Below are 18225 nucleotides of genomic sequence, written 5' to 3' on the forward strand. Positions count from 1 at the left end.
TTAGCAAACCTCTTGCTTCCATCGACTCAAAAGCTAAGAATATCATCAGATGGCTTCAGAGACTGTAACTGCATTGCTAATGTGGCTACTGATGTAGTTTTAAATTAGTTGTTTACTTTCTTCTTTCTGTTACTATAAAACTTCATGAAACTACTTGTACAAGAGAACAAGGGAAGGGAGGTAACCTAGTTGTGTTCTCTGGGCCATGGTCACTCAAATCGGGCTACAAAAAAAAAAAAAAAAAAAAAAAAAATCTCTGTCTTAACTATTCTTTTTGAAGTGAGTGCTGCAGTATGTATGTGCATGGGTGTATGTGTGTGTGTGTGTATGTGTGTGCGCATACACGTGTGTGTGCACATGCATGTGTATGCACATGCTTTCAAACATTTTGGAAAAGACTCTTGATCAATAATTCAAGATCACAAATTTCAGGAATGTGTTCTTTAGAGAAGAACTGAAAACATCAAGTTTTAACTTTAAAATGAAACTCGAGCAATTATAACTAAAGCGCACTGAAGCCAAAGAGTGGTGCTCTTCCCTAACTCCACTTACTATCACAGACATGCTAAACCTCGGGTACAGTCAGTATTCTGATATTCTGTTGACAAAGACAATGCCTTAAAAATCAAGTGGATAAGCATCAGAAATCTGAGAACTTACAAGTATGTCTGGCCAATGAGTAGTTGGAGCCTCCACTTGTCAAGCCAAACCCTTCAGGAATTTGACTAGAGCTTCGAGGTCTGGTCAGCAGTTTCGGTGGTTCAATTTCAGCTCCAAATTCTGCCCCTATCACTCCCAGGAGAACAATAGCCGTGGCCTGCTTCCTCCTTTCTTCATAAGACGTGGAAATTTTTTTCATTTGTGGAACACTTGATAAGCAACCTAAAGACCAAAATATAGGAATTCAAATAGAAAGAATACCATTACAAAAAGTATATGTGTTTAGAACATTGTAGATTATACCCTTCAGAAAGAATAGTTATTTTCAGAAAATGGCACTGGGACACCAGGGTGGGACAAGAACATGTCAATCACACAGATGGAAACGCCTCGTCAATAGCACTCAAGTCGAGTACAGAAAGCTCCAAATCTTTATGGGTTTATTCCTTAAAATATAGTAATTACCTATAAATTTTAGTTATTTCCCCTTTTATTACCATGAGCAATCTTATGTGTTCATTTCAGATCACAGGTCCCCTGTTTTATCATGAAGCTCCTCTGATGTTACAAAATGACTTCTTAACTCCTAAGGCCATGAAAAAAAAATCACATCTCATTTCTTACATTGCCTATAAAATTGTACTCTTAGATGTTTAAAAATATTTTATACTAAGAAAAAATTTCAGCCTATATTATAACATTACATTTTTTCCCACTTCACAGAAATTTTGTTTGTTTAAAGACAAAAGAAATATTTATTAAAAATATTAACAAGTATTAACGAAGGAGGAAAGAATGGAAAAGCTTCAGGACACTAGAGAAGAAACACAATAGTCACTTCCTCTGTTTAAAAGGACCTTAATTCTAGACGAAGTCATATTTAACAGTTTGATAACCCTGCGCGTTCATTGAAACCGAACCTTATTTACGTACTTAACAGACACGGGGAGTTAGAGCTCATAGCAACTGTAACTAGAGTCATCTTCTGTGCCACTGTATGCTTTACTCTTCACACAGGGTTCTGGAAACAGGAAGCAACCCGCTCCCCTCCCCCACATCTCAGCAGGAGCGTGCTCCACAACAATAGTTCAAAGGAAAGCTCTATTCTGCAGTTGCACAGATTGTTCTGTCAGCTGACCTCTGCAGAAGGGAATTGCTAACTGCTGCCTTGCTCCTTAGCTGACAAATGAATGATCGCAGCTCCATCTATTTTCACTATGGCTGCCTCTAGCCCAGGTGCTCAGACAGAGAGCCCGGTGTGACATCTTAGATCAAGATGAATTGGCACAAACTCCTGATCCAAGATTGTTTTATACCATTTAATTTAGTTTCTTCCCCTGCTTGGATGAGCACAGCTCTGGTTATGGATTTCTATTCTAATGTACTGAAGCAGGCCCTGAAAGAAGCCGATGAAGCAGCTGCTGGAGCAAGGGGCTGCAGGGATGCTGATCAATAGGCAAGGCATTGACCCCGGCGCTCAGCCTCCGCAACGCCAGGCCGAGGGGGAGGGGCGCAGCCGTGCACATGGTCAGCTTCCAGCAGAAAAATTAACCAAGGGGCATTTGAGGAGTTCCACTCTCACCCTGGCCCCCACCTTCTCTATGTTCCTTCTGTTTAATTACCTCAATCTTGTCTTAACTCCCACTCCTGAGGAAGGAATTAAGACTTTACATCAGTTTAATTCAGTACTTTCTGTCAGCCATTTAGACATTTTATCCCTAAACTAATAGTAAGGATTGTAACAGGTGCCCTCTGCTAAGTGGCAAAATATGAAATCCTAATTACATCACTTGGTGGAATTTAAAGTTTGGCATGTGCTTGGGCTCATATAAACTGTTGAAACAGTTATTAACTCTAGTGGTGCCAACATTCAGTATTTAATTTTTATAATCACTCGAATGTAAAAAGATAGCTCTTTGTGAACAAGGAAATAGAAAAGAAGACCCACTGAGAGGGACATTGAGTACTGAGTGACCACATAAGGGGCCAGATGCATCATTGGTGCTCTGCCAAAAATAATGGCAAACCTGCCTTTAGTTTCCTGGATTTGGAAATGTCTTTCCTTTATTGGTCTGGTCTACATTTTCTGTTAAAAAAAAAATAATGTGTTAATTAGCTGCAATGTTTTCCCATAAATGAAACTGCCGATCAAAAGGGAGATCTGGACATGTTAAAAATAAAATAATTCTTTAAATGTAAGTCTTCCCACAGTTTCATGAAAATCTGGTATTTTTTTTTTTTTCTCACAGAGACATGGCTCCATTTAATCATGCTAAAGGGTGACACAGAGATCCATTTTCTTGACAGGACGGTTGATCACCCTATCACAGTAAGAAAATTAATACCTTCAACTACCCTGTGCAGAAAATAGAAGGAACTGGATGGTGAGGGACATGAACATCTTCTATTGAAGTTGCAAACAGAAAATACATTCTCTGTGGGCATGATGCTTCCTGATGACTGGGCGACTCTTAACACAATGTGAGGGGTTTGATTTCATTAAAACAACTGTTTAATTCATAGGGTTTCTCAAAAGGACACAACTGTCTTTAGATTTAGCATAATTGACTCCAGATTTACAGGAACAAGAATAAACACTTTGCTTACAGCTTAACTGAAGCACAGGTAAAATATTTGAGAAGTTTAAGCTATTACAAGGGCTGTGAGATATTGATTACTTCATTTAAAAAGCAGTCGGAGGGTGCAACTGAGAGGTCAAGATAAATGTAACAATTTGAAGCACTTTACTAAATAACTCTAAAGATCATGTTAATTGGCTTTGTGCAGTTCTGGGGTAAAATTAATTTTATCCTAGCTTACAATAAAAGGATTAAAAGACATATTAAGTTCTTCAGCTTTAACTGGAATAGGAATCAATGGACTTGAATTAAAGCTAAAGGCGGTTTTATGAGAGATGAACTACCAGTAGATACTTTATATCTGCAATTAGCCATATATTGATAGAAGATTGTTATTGTATTAGGTATTAAAACCGTAGATAAGTAGATACCATAATTTACTACTCTGATAAAATACTTTAGGAATTCTGTGGTTTGATATAGGAAAACTGTTTTTTTAAAAATCGATTCTTTGTTTAGAACTGCATATCATAATGCTTTCTTAGTTGACTTTTAGGAAATTCTAGTTAAAATTAATGAACAATGTAGTTGAATTCAATTGAGATTCCCTTCAAATTGTAACAATGTGTAAAACATGTCGGACTTTACAAACATAACACTAGGATTTTTAAAGCTGGTACATTATTTTAACACTGGTCATAGAACAGCAATTTTTGTTAGAAGTTTTTGGTATACTATAGAGTCCAATACAATAGTGACACTCATAATAATGTGAACATTTTACAAATCTGATATGAATTAAAATGTACTAAAAATTGATTCTGGAAGCTCAGAAACATCTATTTGTTTTTGGTAGATATAAATAGTAGAAATAGATATCAAAAGCTTTTCTTTAGTTTAAAAATGTCTTAGAATCACATGTATAAAATGAGATGTGACACCTAACAAAGAGAAAATAATCTGCACTTAACAAGACACATATCATTATATAGTTTATCAAAACAAAAGATGTTTTTATAAAAAGAAAAATGAGTTATAGATATATCCATGGCAGCTAATGAAATTATTTTAAGTAATTTAGATTAAGCTAGGAAATATTTTTAGATTCTGGTTCCTATAGGCTTGTTTTATTTGAAATAACTTTTCTTTTTTCTTTTCTTTTTTTTTGCTAGTACTAGGCTTTAATAGTTAAAGAAAAATAATAATTTTTTTACAATGTCTGTGTGGCATTAGAACAGCCTATCTTGACACACTACTCAAGATGCAATGACTATGAATTCCCAGAGCTGCAACAGATTTCTACTTTCTGACTAGAAAAATAGTCTTCTAAAATTTTCAATTTATCTATTTCTGGCTTCTCAAGCCTGAAGACATTTAAAATGTCATGTGACAATATTAGCAAATATTGACCATGAAAAGGATAGAAAACGGGACACCAAGTGAAGTTGAACTGAATATGATTCACAGCAGTGAAATCAAAAAGCTTTCAAATCAGATTTCAAAAAGTTGGGCAAATGGTCTGAGATGTACGATAACCAAAATCACTGTCGTTTTGAATGACTTCTATCTTAACTGATGGACCTGGTGCTCAATGGAATATTAACTCATTGTTAAGGTATGCCGTTTCATCATCATTATATGCTCTTAATTAACTCTTTATATGTAGATACTCAACATATGTGATGATATCCCCACATATAAATATCTGACATTCTTAGTGAGGCTTTCAAGAGATGTTACCTGAGTGAGCACATATATTTTTGAGATTTTTAAAGAGTGTAGACCATATTTTAGAATTATATTTCAAAACATTGAAACTGAGGAGTTCTCAGCATCTAAATGTTATTCTTAGGATTCCCGTAAGACAGACAAAATATAATGTCATAAAAAAAAAAGTCAAACTTCACCAGATGTAAACTAGAAATCCAAAGAGGTCTTAAAAGTTTTCTAAAATCAGATTTTAAAATACTTAAAAGAAGCAAAAGTCTTTTAATATTAACTCACTTTTAAAACAATCTAGTTTTGAAGGAATGTACAATCATAGTTTGCTGATTAAATTTCAGCTATCTCGTTTACTACTTTCTTCTTGAATATTTCAAAATTAAAGTTATTAAATGGAGAATGAATAGATCAAATGCAAGATCTGTGACAATCCACACATGGTGAGAAAGGACTTGGACTGCATGTCCTAGGGCTGACTCTGGGCTCACAGGCCCTTTTGGGCCTCTGAGGGACCTCAAATTAGAACTGCTAGGCTTCAGTTCCTTGTCTGAACCATGATTCCATAAGGGGGAGCATTATATGTTGTTTAATTTCATCTGCTAGTATAACTTAGAGTGACTCAGTTTATATAAAACTTCACAAAGCTACATACTCTACACGTGGTCTACATCTTCTCAACTTCTAAGAAAAACAAAAGGAAAGCAACTAATTTAAATGCCTGCAACAGAGCACCCACGTCTATTTTCAAACTGCCACAGTGTTTTAAAGTAGGCATGTGTACAGTGTGAGCAGCCTAGCAGCTCCTCCCATTGTGTTGAAAACCATGTATAGTTGCTTTGTTCTGAAGCCTGTCTGCCAGCATGTTCCCCACACACTGCTGGGGTGGGGGGTGTGTGCCCCCACACCTAATGTGCCTTCTGCTTTTGTTGCAGGTGATGCACCTTTCCCCACTCCAAACACCAGAGTAAACAAACGTACTATTAATTTGTATGCATGCACGATGGCCCCCTGCTGGAACATACTGGGTCCTACAATGCTTGTGTCTCAAGCCACTCACTGATTAAGCTATTTTGAAGTAATGTCGCTGCAAAAATGTGTAGTATGTGTGTACATTTAAAAATGCATGAAGGCATTTCCTGTCATATCAGGTCAATGAAAAAAATATCTGACCATGTTAAAATTACTTTGTAAAACAATTAGTGTTATTGGTGTCCTGAGCTAATGATTTAAACCCTTGCAGCTTGCTGTGGTGGTGCATGCCAGCAGGCTATGCCAAAGAAAGCTTAACCACTGACAGGGGCTTGCATGCTTTCCAGGAATCATGTAAATAGTTCTTTTTCTTCACATAGTGCTACTACATTGCTTTCTGTGGTCTGCATTACTCTACTTTCCCTTTTTTCAAAAAACATCAAAAAGCAAATTAGTTTTCTTGTCTTTACCTGTACTGCACTTTCACTATATTAAAGAAAAAGAAACAAAAAAAAAAAAAAAAAAAAAAAAAAAGAAACAAAAAAAACCGAAAAACAACCCACAGGAATTTAAAAACATCTTATCTATCTATAGCTATACAAATTGTAACGATTTTCTTGAAAAAAAGAGAAATTTCAGAGATGTTTATATAAACTGTACAGATTTGAAAACATCAAATCATTCATATAATCTCTTCTACTTGTTTGTTGCTCTAAAAGACCCAACTCCTAGGTTGAGACTTACACAGAAAGCTGTAACTGAAGACATTTTAAAACACGAATTCCTGGACAGTCAGAGGACATCTACAGAGATTTTTATACCTGCTCATTACAACTCAGTAAAATAAACTGTTACACCTGGAACGTTTTTATGCATAAAATGACAAAGCACTTATCGGATTCACATAAAAATTATATCAGTGGTATAAAATTGAGACCAAAGGGACAGCAGCTTTAAACCACATGAGGTGTCAACAAGGACATGTGTTTATGTACAGAGCACTTGTAGTACTTTTGTTTTAATTACTGAACTTTCATTCCTAATAATGAAACAATGAGACTCCACTGAAAGTCACTATTGTAAAAGGCTTTTGTGGAGGACATTGGAGTTGCCAGGGTTTTTTGCTGCCTCTGCCTTTGAACACTCATCACAGGCTGCATTCTCCCTTCTGCTGCCTCCTGCTAAGTAGGAGGGATGGAAACAGAAGTTAGGAGAACACAATACCTTGGTAGTAATGACCACAGATCTGACTCAACTCCTGATGGCTCAGCCCAGGGCCAACTTTTCTAGTGAAGACTCTACTCAGTGCACAAAGAGCAGAAACAGAGACAGAGAACTCAGCATCCAGGAAGTTATTAAAATGTGATAACCTTTAGCATACATAATCCCTGGGAACTGAATAAAAAATGTAAAAAATAAAAAATAAACTTAGGAGAGGTTAAATATAGAAAAAAGAACTCTAAAAAATAGAAAAGTCATAGGCAAGTTGGAAATTTTTAAAAGAGCCCCATTAATTAAAAAAAAAAAAAAAAACAGGAATATAAACACCTGAGTTTACAGAAAAAAGTCAACCACAGGGAACAAGGTCCATGCTCAAAGTCTAAAGAGCCACTGACAAATTACTGACTGTCTGCTTCTCATTATCACACAAGTATTCCGTCTAAGCTAAAGGTAAGCTGCTGAGAGGCCAACTCTCATTTTATCACAAATTTCTAAAAACCTTCAGGAAGTATGAAGAACTGGAAAGTTTGAATCTAATAGACAGTTACACAAATTTTTCATTTTTAATCTTTTCATATGTATAGAATTTTGTTGTTTTTTTAACTGCATGTAGGAGGAGAATAATGTGCTTATGAGATTATTGCATGTGGTTTTAATTTAACTTACTGTTTTGCATATCCTCATTTTAACACATTGCTAATTAGATTATCAAATTAATTTCAGTTGTTATTTGGCACTTTTTTTCTCACAGAGTTTTTGTCCACAAATATTTCCTTTATTAAAAGAAAATGTATACTATTTATACTATTTTTATACTACTATACTATATTTATACTATTAACTGGAAGCATGCACAGATATAAAACTGATTCTCTTCCATTCATCTCTTGTACATGATTTCCTATTGTTAACTCCATTTAAAATGTGGATATTAGTTATCAATCTTGCACATGTCAGAAAATAGCAGCCTCTGGGCTTCAAAACCTTCCCAGACATTCTGAGTTCATCTTAACACTTGAGAGACACAGGAACAGCTTATTCCTTAAAATAGTATGACCATAGATTGGAAGATCTGTCATTTATAAAATGAACACTAACAGAAAAGTTTAATGTTTCAACCTACATAGGTATATAGTAAAATGCTCAGGTTGATAGACACGATGCTAGATTAATAGCAATCTATTTCTGTTATAGGCTAAAACAATGATTTATTCAAAATTATTCTTGACTAGTGTAAGTCATTAGGCTACTTAGGAGTTAGACAGAGAGAGAACTCCCTGATAGACTCTTGTCTTAATTCTATTTATACTATAAAACATATTCCCATATATAAAAGAGTCATAAAGTATGTATATATTAATGTTGGTAAACACACATACCAAAGATGTCTGACTATCAGTTTACTGAAGTATGAAGCTGTTTGAAAAGAAAAAAATGAATATCAATCAAGAGAAGATAAAACACTGAGAATTCTCACCCACCCCACAAGATCACCAGTGTTAGTGTCATAAGTGCCCATGCAAGGACTCAACACAGAGAGAAACAAACTACAGCCAGAAGAAAATCTGTAATTAAGACTACTCTTAGATATAACTTGGTTTTTCAATCAGCAAGAAAAAAGGTCATTTCTCTAATACTTTACCCAATGTTTTTAATTTCTGTAAAATAAATGATAACACATTTTATAAATGAAAATCCCATCAAAATATGTTGAAGAAATAAATTCCCCATTTAAAATCATTATCAAAAAGTTCAAGTCTATTTTTAATTTTTTAAATGGATCTAAACAAATTCCACCCCTGTATTTACGGAGCATCAAACATCCACTAGTGCTATGTATTTGTTGTCATGATACAACTATAAGCATTTCACAATTATTTTCCATATTTTCAATAAAAAAAAAACAGATAATATTAAAAATCTTTAAAGGAAGAGAGAGCAAGTCCAGCTCAGGATGTAAACCATCTCATGGGTCCAGGACACAGCTGGGAGTGGGAGGGTGGAGGGGGTGGGAGGGGGTGGGAGGGATGGAGGCACAGGAGCTGCTGTGTTTCAGTGAGAAGATGAAAGGTATAAAGAGTAGGTAAGCATAATCCAAACCAATGTCGAGAATCTTCACTGGCTTAGATGTCAGTGTCTGTGCATAGAATTGTGTTAATATTTAAAATTTGATCCAACCTGAATTGCTACTGGGGACTTTCAACACTGTACCATTTTAAATGTTTCTTATATAATAAGTAAACAAAATTGATTAGAAAAATGTAAGATAAATTTTTATACACTGTATGCAATAATGTTAATATATAATTTTAGGCAGGATACTCTATTAGATATTTGAAGTAACTATAATAAATCTTACATGGAGATTCAAAGGGAATATTAAAACACACTAAGCAAAACCAACTTTATCATCCACCAACTGAACACTTAAGTGCTTTCACAGAAAGGGAAACTCAGTGTGGCATATACAAAATCATAATCGCCACAGAACAAGTGTCTTCAAATATTATAGGCAGTAAAAGCTACTAACTTAAAATATAGATTTAAGTCTTAGGTATTCCTACATAAATCTTCCTGTCGATTAATGTCTGCATGTTGTTAGGATACATATACAAATATTTTCCAAAGTCATTCACTAAATTCTAACTATTGGAAATAATTCATAATCATGTCTGAAGCTCACGTGGTAATGTGAAAGAATTGCTTTGAGTCGCCATAAGGGTTCGGCCAATCACTCTGTACTGCATAGCAGTGCTATTCTAAGCCGATAGTGTGTTTAAATCCACACCAATGAAATCAATATGGTACTGTTCTATTCAAGGTGAGACCAAATAAACCTGTCTAAAGGTTTGAGAAATAGGCTTCGCAGTATACTTTGAGTGCTAAATGCCTCTCAGTCCAGAGATCTGTCATTAAATAATCATTAGCCATCATTCACTCTTCCTAAAAAGCTTAACATCTAAACTTGTTCGGCATCCTCTAAAGCATTAGTATGGACGAGCAAGTAAGTGCTCACAGTGTGTAGCTGTCTCAGTCCCTCCCACACACTGTATCCTCCCAACGAAATACTCCCAAATATTGCTGTGGATTAGCACGCAAAGACGACAAGAGAATGGGGAAGAGGACTTTAGTGCAATGATCAGTCTAGGTTAGAAACAAGACGACCTCAGAGCTATAATCAAGTCATTCCAGACTGTTCTATGCATATAAAACTCAGTGTCTTTCCGACCTTTCAGCATCAAATGTTATTTAGCTCCAAAAAAAAAAAAAAAAAAATCAAGCAGAATTAGACTGATATCAATAGGGAATCCATTAGTAGGAAATTTTTGCCTTGATCTTAGAGTGTATTTTAAATAAAGCTTCTTATAGTGATATAATTATTATCTTAATTTCAATAGATGCTCATTTCAGTTCCTGAGTAACTACTTTACCAAACCCATTATTATTTTAAAAGTTATGAAATTGAGGGAGAAAATCAAGGTATGCTTATCTTCTATTACCCAGAAGATTAAATATATAACACAGAATCGTCTTCATTTAGGTATTAGATCATTTGATAGTGAAGCTAATTTGTTCTTGGCATAACACCAAACTCGCTTTCAAGTTGAAATTAAAGAAAACATTGTTTCACTGAGACATTAATTTGTCCTTTACTTATAAAGCAGAAATAAAAATATATGACCAAATACTTATAATCCCATCTATAGTTTTATAACTTACCATTTAAAACTTATTTAATATAGATTTTAAAGCAAATGCGAGTTGTAGCATTATTTGAATATTTAAATGAATAAGATGCTATATTTTCCCAGGTGTATTTTTGGCCATAAACACAAGTAAAAGAGTTCATTTATTTGCTAAATGCTTTAATATTCCAATTATATACTATAAACATATAAAATACTAGTATTTGAAATTTTCATAATCTGATTATTAGTTTTTGGTCTATCATTTTCAATAATAATAATAATAATAATAATAATAATAATAATAATAAAGCTTCAGCTGCTAAGAAATAAGTACAGAAATATTTGGATAATTTGGCAATTATACCACATCATAATTAGTAAAAGATTTCATGATTCAACAAATTAAAAAAGAAAACCTATTGTCACCCCAGGTCATTTTTAATGGTCCCTTGTCCCAGAGTGGCATGTGACACTGAAGTTTCCAGAATTCTGTCAACATGCTCTGGAATATACAATGGGCATACTTTTCCTTAGCAGATGTACTGAACTGATCGAGGAATGAACTAAGGATGGGTACTAGACTAGTCCCTAGGAAAAGGAGAAACTTCTTTGGAACGGTTGAAGAAACACAGGCATACTAGAAATGACCCACACTGTAACAGAGAAGAGGTGAGCAGAGATCCGTCCGGACTCAGCACAAAGGCTGAGAGCATGAACTCCCACCTTCCCAAGTTAAAAATTCTCAAAAGTTTGAAAAAATATTCCTTTGCAGCAAATATAATATATAAAAATTTATAATTATAATGGCTTACAAAAAATGAATTTCTAAAACAGACACAATTTATAAAACTGGTGCAGCTATCAGCTGCCAGGAGTATAAGATCCAGACTGCAACACAGTGTGTTCCAAACCAGGCTGGCCGACAATGTAAGACCTCACCTCGAAAGATCAAAGTCAAACATATTAGAAAGCATTGGTGCTGCTAACACTGACTTGGGGTCCTCCAGTACGCTTGGGGTTTTGTGATCACCAGCAGGGCTGGCGATGTCTGCAAGGCCTGGCCATATCATTTGAATCCCTCTCAAATTCGAAACAGAAAATCTCTTACTTGTAACCATGGACCCAAAACTTATGCTCCCTGTCCTACATTTTAAAAAATGTTTTATAGGGAAAATCATTTTATTTTATTTTAAGTGGTAATCATTTTTATCCCTATACTTAAACTTTGGCCTCCTCTTTAAATATGCTAAAAACAAGGGACCAAATTTCATTTGCTTTCTAACAACTGTTTTTATATGCAAAACTACATTATAAAAAAAAGAAACAAAAATGTTGTTTTTGAAAGATCTCATGCCTTTAAAGATATGTTAGATTAATTGCAATTCAAATATTTATTTAGTATAGACAACATATGTTAATGAGAATTCAAAAATATATAGTGAATCTTCATTGATTTTGAAAGGTGATTTTGTAAAATAAAGCTAACCTCAGAAAAAGAGAAGAGTTTTCCATAAGCATATTTAAATATCAACATGCACAGTACGTCAAAAAAAATCAAAACTTGCACTACAAATGTTACTTATAAAAAATCTTCAACATGTGTTACATGAAAATTTTAATTTTTAAACTATTAAATCAGTATCAGATCAATTAATAAAACATATACATATGTAAGAGTCAATAATCAGTGGAATATGTTTTGTGTAAAAATCACTTGAAGTATAGTACAGTCGAATTATTATTAGATGTAATAGCTACATCAGACTTGAGGCTACTAAGCATCCATTATTATCCCAGTTAAATGTTCAAAATGGCTAAATTTAATTTTTGTAAGAGATATCAATGTCATAATGCTAATTTTCCTTAAAATATTTTCAAAACTCTCAACCCAAAGACTTGGCTATTTTCTAAAGTGACCAACACAAAAAAACCCACAAGGTTCCTGAAAAATGCCACCAGAGGTCTCATTCAGCAATAAAGCCGGTTTTATATATTTTTTACACAAAATCACAAATAAGAAACAGTACCACGGCAGGCCCACAGTATCGCGGAAGCTCAATACTTGACTGCTCTGTTGCTGGGGCAGCTCCAGAGAGAGTTAACCTGGTGTGATAAAAGACTCGACAAAGCAATTCTGACTGTGCAGCAATGCTAAGTTGTGGACTAATACATGAACAGGAGGCCCAATCACTGTCTTTCACCATGCACAATTTACACATGGCTTTATCAATAGCCTTAGTGCTGAATACAGAACACACTCTATTTGGCTTTCAGTCAATTAAGCTTTAAGCTGTCAGCAAACAAGACTTTTAAGTTAATTTTGAATCACCACGAATCAAGTTGAAGGTTGTAAAAGGGCGGCTCACATGCTGGCATGAAAAAAGGCAGTTTAATTGCCTCTGAATAGCTATTACATGCTGCAATTGGCCTATTGAATCTTAGATGATCTATTTATTTATCAAAGTACAACTATAAAAGATTAGTAAAACAATGAATACTATACCTTGATCTTTTACTATTCTGCATAAGAATTTGATATATTTTCAATAGAATAAAGAGCGAATATTTTTAAGTACATTTAATTTTTAGTGTAAATTTTTGAGAAATGAGAAGCCAACCAAACAAAAGCTGGTAACAGAGAATGGAGGAAATATGTTTCTAGGAAAATTAATATACACTTTTCAAAAATACTTTGCACTATAGAATATTTTAATATTTGATATAAAATACAATGATTTAGAATGTGTATGTTCCATTATAAATGTTCAGATAACGATGTGTGTGGAATTAAAAGGTTAAGACAAGAAATTATAAAATGAATTAGGTTGAAGATTTTGAAATCTTGGTTTAGAATTTCTTACATTAAATACATGATTGTGAAAGCAAAGAAAGGCAGAAGCGTCGTTTTAACACCTTCAGATGGAGATTAAGGATTTCTTCGGGAAATTAAATTAAAGCCATTTTTATATTTCCAATACTGCACATCATCTGTTTTTAAGGCTGTGGTTGGTTACAAAGGTACTCAGTTTTTTTCCTGGAATTAGTTATTTCAATTTCATGTACTCTGCTTTATTATTACAGGGTTGCTCATGAGTGTTTGGTGCGTATATTGATTTTTTTTATTTGAGGAAAGCAGTGAAGCATTAGGTCAGTGGGGGAGGAGGGGAAGGGTTAGCTTTTTTAAACCGTTGTAAACATAGATCAAATTCAGGGATGGTGAAAATGGGTAAGTGTGTCTTGGTAGAGATGGACTATGGTATTTGTATATTCTGGATGAGCTCACATGTTAATATCTCAACAGTTGAACTCATTAAACTGTGCTCTCATGGGGAAATCACAGGGAGATTCATGTCAACAAAGTACTACTGATTTTAGAAATCTGGACAGATAACAGGTTCATTATATGGTTTTATCAAAAAAAAAAAGTACACTCTTGGCAGCATATACCCAGCCTGTTTCTGGTCAGCAGGATGAAAGGCTTGGGAAAGCGCACACTCCCCTTCCAGGAACTCCCACCACTTAGGGGCTGCGACTCAGGGTGGTGGAGACCCTTTCTCATCCTCTCTTCTTCCAGACATTATAAAACATTTTGCTTGCATTTATGTCCACAAAACATAATCATTTACTAGTTACTTCACACAAAAATCCAGGCTACTAAAACCATAAATATAAGGACTTTAAAGTAGACTATGCTTACCTGATTCCCAAAGGCAACACAGAAGGAAACCAATTGAAAGTCAGAGTGGGAGTGGTCGGGCTCAGGCAGAGACTGGGGAGCAGAGGTGTTCCTTGCATCACTGAGAAACGTTAATACTGACTCCTCTGTATTCAGTGGTCATAAACATTCACTGTACATCTCCTCCTGTATTTGTGCATTTATATATTCATGGAAGACACTAAGTATTACCAGCGCCCACATTCTACTCATGTAACCACATTTGACGAAAGAGGAAATAAGGCCTACATCAGCCTCTACCTTCCTACATAGCTTCAACAAAGACAAAAGTACACAGGTATGGACGGCAAACAGTAAAATAGGAAACAGGGGAGAACACAGTGTTAGACAGAGGGACAAGGTGAATATCCCAAGGCATGATTAATGGTTGAGTATGTTTCTTAACCTCATAGCTGTTAAGTAACACAGCCAGAACGTAAACCTGATGTTCTTAATTACCGATAGTTAAGCAAATATCTTAAAGAAGTAATAAACAAATCAAAAGTTTTGCAAAGCTTTTGGAAATTAACAGCAAATTGTGTTGTTTCCATTTCTATCACTGTGACAAAGCACTAGGAAACTAACTTGGGAAGGGAGCATCGATTTGGGGTCACAGTGTCCATCCAGGGTCATCTGGCCTACTGCTTCAGGTCCACTGGGAGGCAGAACATCAAGACAACGGGATCCTGAAGTAGAGCTGCAGTGAGAGAGACTGAGCCTGCCCTGTGAGGTCTCCTCCTCCTCCCATTTTGTTTCCTGCACTCTCAGCTTTGGGCAGTGCCATCCGTATTCAAGCAGGTCTTCTTCAGCCATTGTTACCACAGCAGTAACTTCCGGAAACACCTTCACAGATACACCCATAAATGTGGTCTACTAATCTCCTACATGCCAAACTAACTTGATAAGAATAACTATCAGAAAAAGCAAGAATGGATGGACAAATAAGTTAAATCCAAGGAGAAAGCAATACTTGTTATGAATCAAGTACCAAAAAAAAAAAAAAAAAAAAAAAAAAAAAAAAAAGTCTCATGGATATTCAGCCATGTGGTCCCAACAGGCTAAAGAGGCTTGAAACAGGTGGCATTCTAGAGAAGCATTCGGATTAGACAGGAAGAAAGGGGTAAGCAGAAGTCTGACATCCATCCTCTCCTGTCCATCACATAGATTCTTCCCTTTTATTCCTCCTTACCCTGCTCGACTTGTTTCCCATCTCAACTACACATTAAAATGCACTCATGGCCTGGTGAGACAGTTCACTATGTAAAAAGACACTTGCCACTAAGCCTCATGACCTGAGTTCAATACTCAGAATCTACATGATGTAAGAAGAAAGCCAACTGCCCCAATGCAGCCTGCATATACATGTACACACTAAATAAATCAATGAAGAAAATGTTAATACATTCATTTCATATGCTCATCACCCTCCCACAATCACTTCTCCTACCTGGAAGAATGCAGTTATATTAAGATAATGATGGAAATTTCCATCACTGTGTTTATAGATGTTGCCCAAGGGCCTAGTCCAATGCCTGTGCGTGGCCACTTAAGGACTTTGTGTTGAATGAATAAATAGAGGGTAGAAGCAGAATAAGTCCAGCTCATACTGACCAGACAGAGATCAAGAAGTATGAAGTGAAGTTTTGTGAATATCAGACTGAGGAAACTGATTTATAAAAGCAATAAAAAACAAGAGAAGACTTCCAAAACTTCACAGTGATTATTAGAAAGATAATCCCAACAATTATCCACTGAAGAGATTTGAGATATAAAATTCAATAGCTTTGAAGTTAGGGAGAAAGCAGCAAAAATGGAGACAAGAGATTTCATCAAAGTCGCTCTGTTGTGTTTATCGCTTTGTTGTTCTTTATGATTGATTGGGGTGTGCATGTGTGCGCAGCCAGGCTCACCGTGGCAGCCAGAGGAGGACACCAGGTACCATGCTCTATGATTCTCCACCTTAGTGTTTGAAACAAGATCTCTCACTCAACCTCAAATTTGATGTTTTAGATACACGGGCCGGCCAGCTGGCTCCCAGGACCTGCTTGTTTCTACTCCCCTAAGGTTAGGCTTATAGGTCCATGTGGCTATGTTTGTTAGTTTTTGTTTGTTTTTGGTGTGGGTGCTAGGGAATGGAACTTGGGCTCCCATTTAAAGAGCCTGTATTTAAAGATCAGTTTAAATACAGCTGAGTTTAAACACTTTTGAGACACAGAAGCAAAGAAGACTGACTGGGAAGCAGCTAAAAGTAAAACCTTGGAGCAATGAGAGGAGGCAGGAAATCACTCCTGGGTGGGTAAAAGGTCACACCACAAGACAGGACGAATATACAGTGGCATGGAAGAGAGGGAAGACGACTGGAGAGAGAGACTGGGAACACCTAGTTGCATATCAAGTAAGAAACAAAATAAATGGCGGGAACGGAAAGCTTCCATGTTGCTTCTTTCATCTGTCAGACCCTGACACAGGTCACAGTTCAAATGCCAGACTGGACTGGGGAGACAACTCAGTTGATAAGGTGCTATCTGGCCAAGCATGAAGGCCAGAGTTTGATCCATAGAACCCATGTAACAGCCAACATGCACAGAATCCCAGTGCTGGGGAAGAGAGGTCAGCCAGTCTAGCCTAACTACCAAACCCCATGCTCTGGTAAGAAAACCTGTCTCAAAAACCATTGGAAGCCTAAGGAACAACACCTCAGGTTGATCTGTATTCATGCCTGCACACATGTACATCTGTCTACATGAACATAAATGAGCGTGTACACAGAGAGAGAGAGAGACAGAGACAGAGACAGAGACAGAGACAGAGAGATCCACCTCATCTGTTCTCCAGCTAACCTTGTTCCCACTTTGCTTAATGTGAAGCCCTCCAAAAGTAGTGAAAAATCATTTTGGATTTACTACTGTGTGTCTTTCCCTCAGTAACAGAATCTTGGCATAAGCCAGAGTACTGCAAGGTAACTGTGGACATATTACACATGCATAAACAGGTATGAATATATGTAAGAGGTCACACTGGTTAAATGTATACAGTGCACACATGCACATGTGCATGTGTGTGTGTCTGAGTGTGTTGCAAGGAGTTTAATGCGGCCACACTCTGTGGAAGAAATACTAAATCGGAAACCACTACTTAGTTCTTTTGTCCCTCTGTAGTATAACACAATAACAACACAACATCACAACAACAAAGGAGCCTTGCATCCTGCCTCACAGGAAAGTAATTATTTTGGAATGATTTATACAGAGCCAATAGAGAACATAGCATTGTGGATCATATTATTTACAGAATTTACATCTTGTTCCTCGGGGTGCATTCTCATAGGCTCCTTAGTGTTACCTTATACAAAGAGAAATGAAACCAGAGGTCTCCAACATGCCACAACACACCTTCTGCCTCCTTGGCTGTAAAATCAATCACATGTCAAGGAGCACATGTTAGGCTAGCTGTGCTCTCAGACAGTAAGCCCTCCTTCCTATAAATACAGAGATGGGAGATGGGACGAAGGCAACATGAGCTCATGCAGCAAAGTCTTGCTTCTCTCAAAAATGTTTGTGAAGTTCTGAAAGCTACTCAAGAGTGTCCTTTCTATATCAGGACAGCTATACGCAGAAGTCTAAATAATTCTAGGAAAGTAATTAAGACATTTATACTATAACAAGTCTTT

At 35.9% G+C, this 18225-nt stretch overlaps 1 protein-coding gene across 2 annotated transcripts in view; it reads right to left on the bottom strand.

Moving 5' to 3' along the window:
* The window catches only part of Wdr7 (WD repeat domain 7), a 259944-nt gene that overhangs the window by 104407 nt on the left and 137312 nt on the right, over positions 1-18225 (bottom strand). For both annotated transcript variants that reach the window (XM_034517777.1, XM_034517776.1), the window contains one exon: positions 661-882. In XM_034517777.1, the coding sequence (XP_034373668.1) occupies positions 661-882 (222 nt within the window). The remainder of the gene's footprint in view (positions 1-660; positions 883-18225) is intronic.

Source organism: Arvicanthis niloticus, chromosome 14 (assembly GCF_011762505.2).
Source record: "Arvicanthis niloticus isolate mArvNil1 chromosome 14, mArvNil1.pat.X, whole genome shotgun sequence".
NCBI classification, from domain to species: Eukaryota; Metazoa; Chordata; class Mammalia; order Rodentia; family Muridae; genus Arvicanthis; species Arvicanthis niloticus.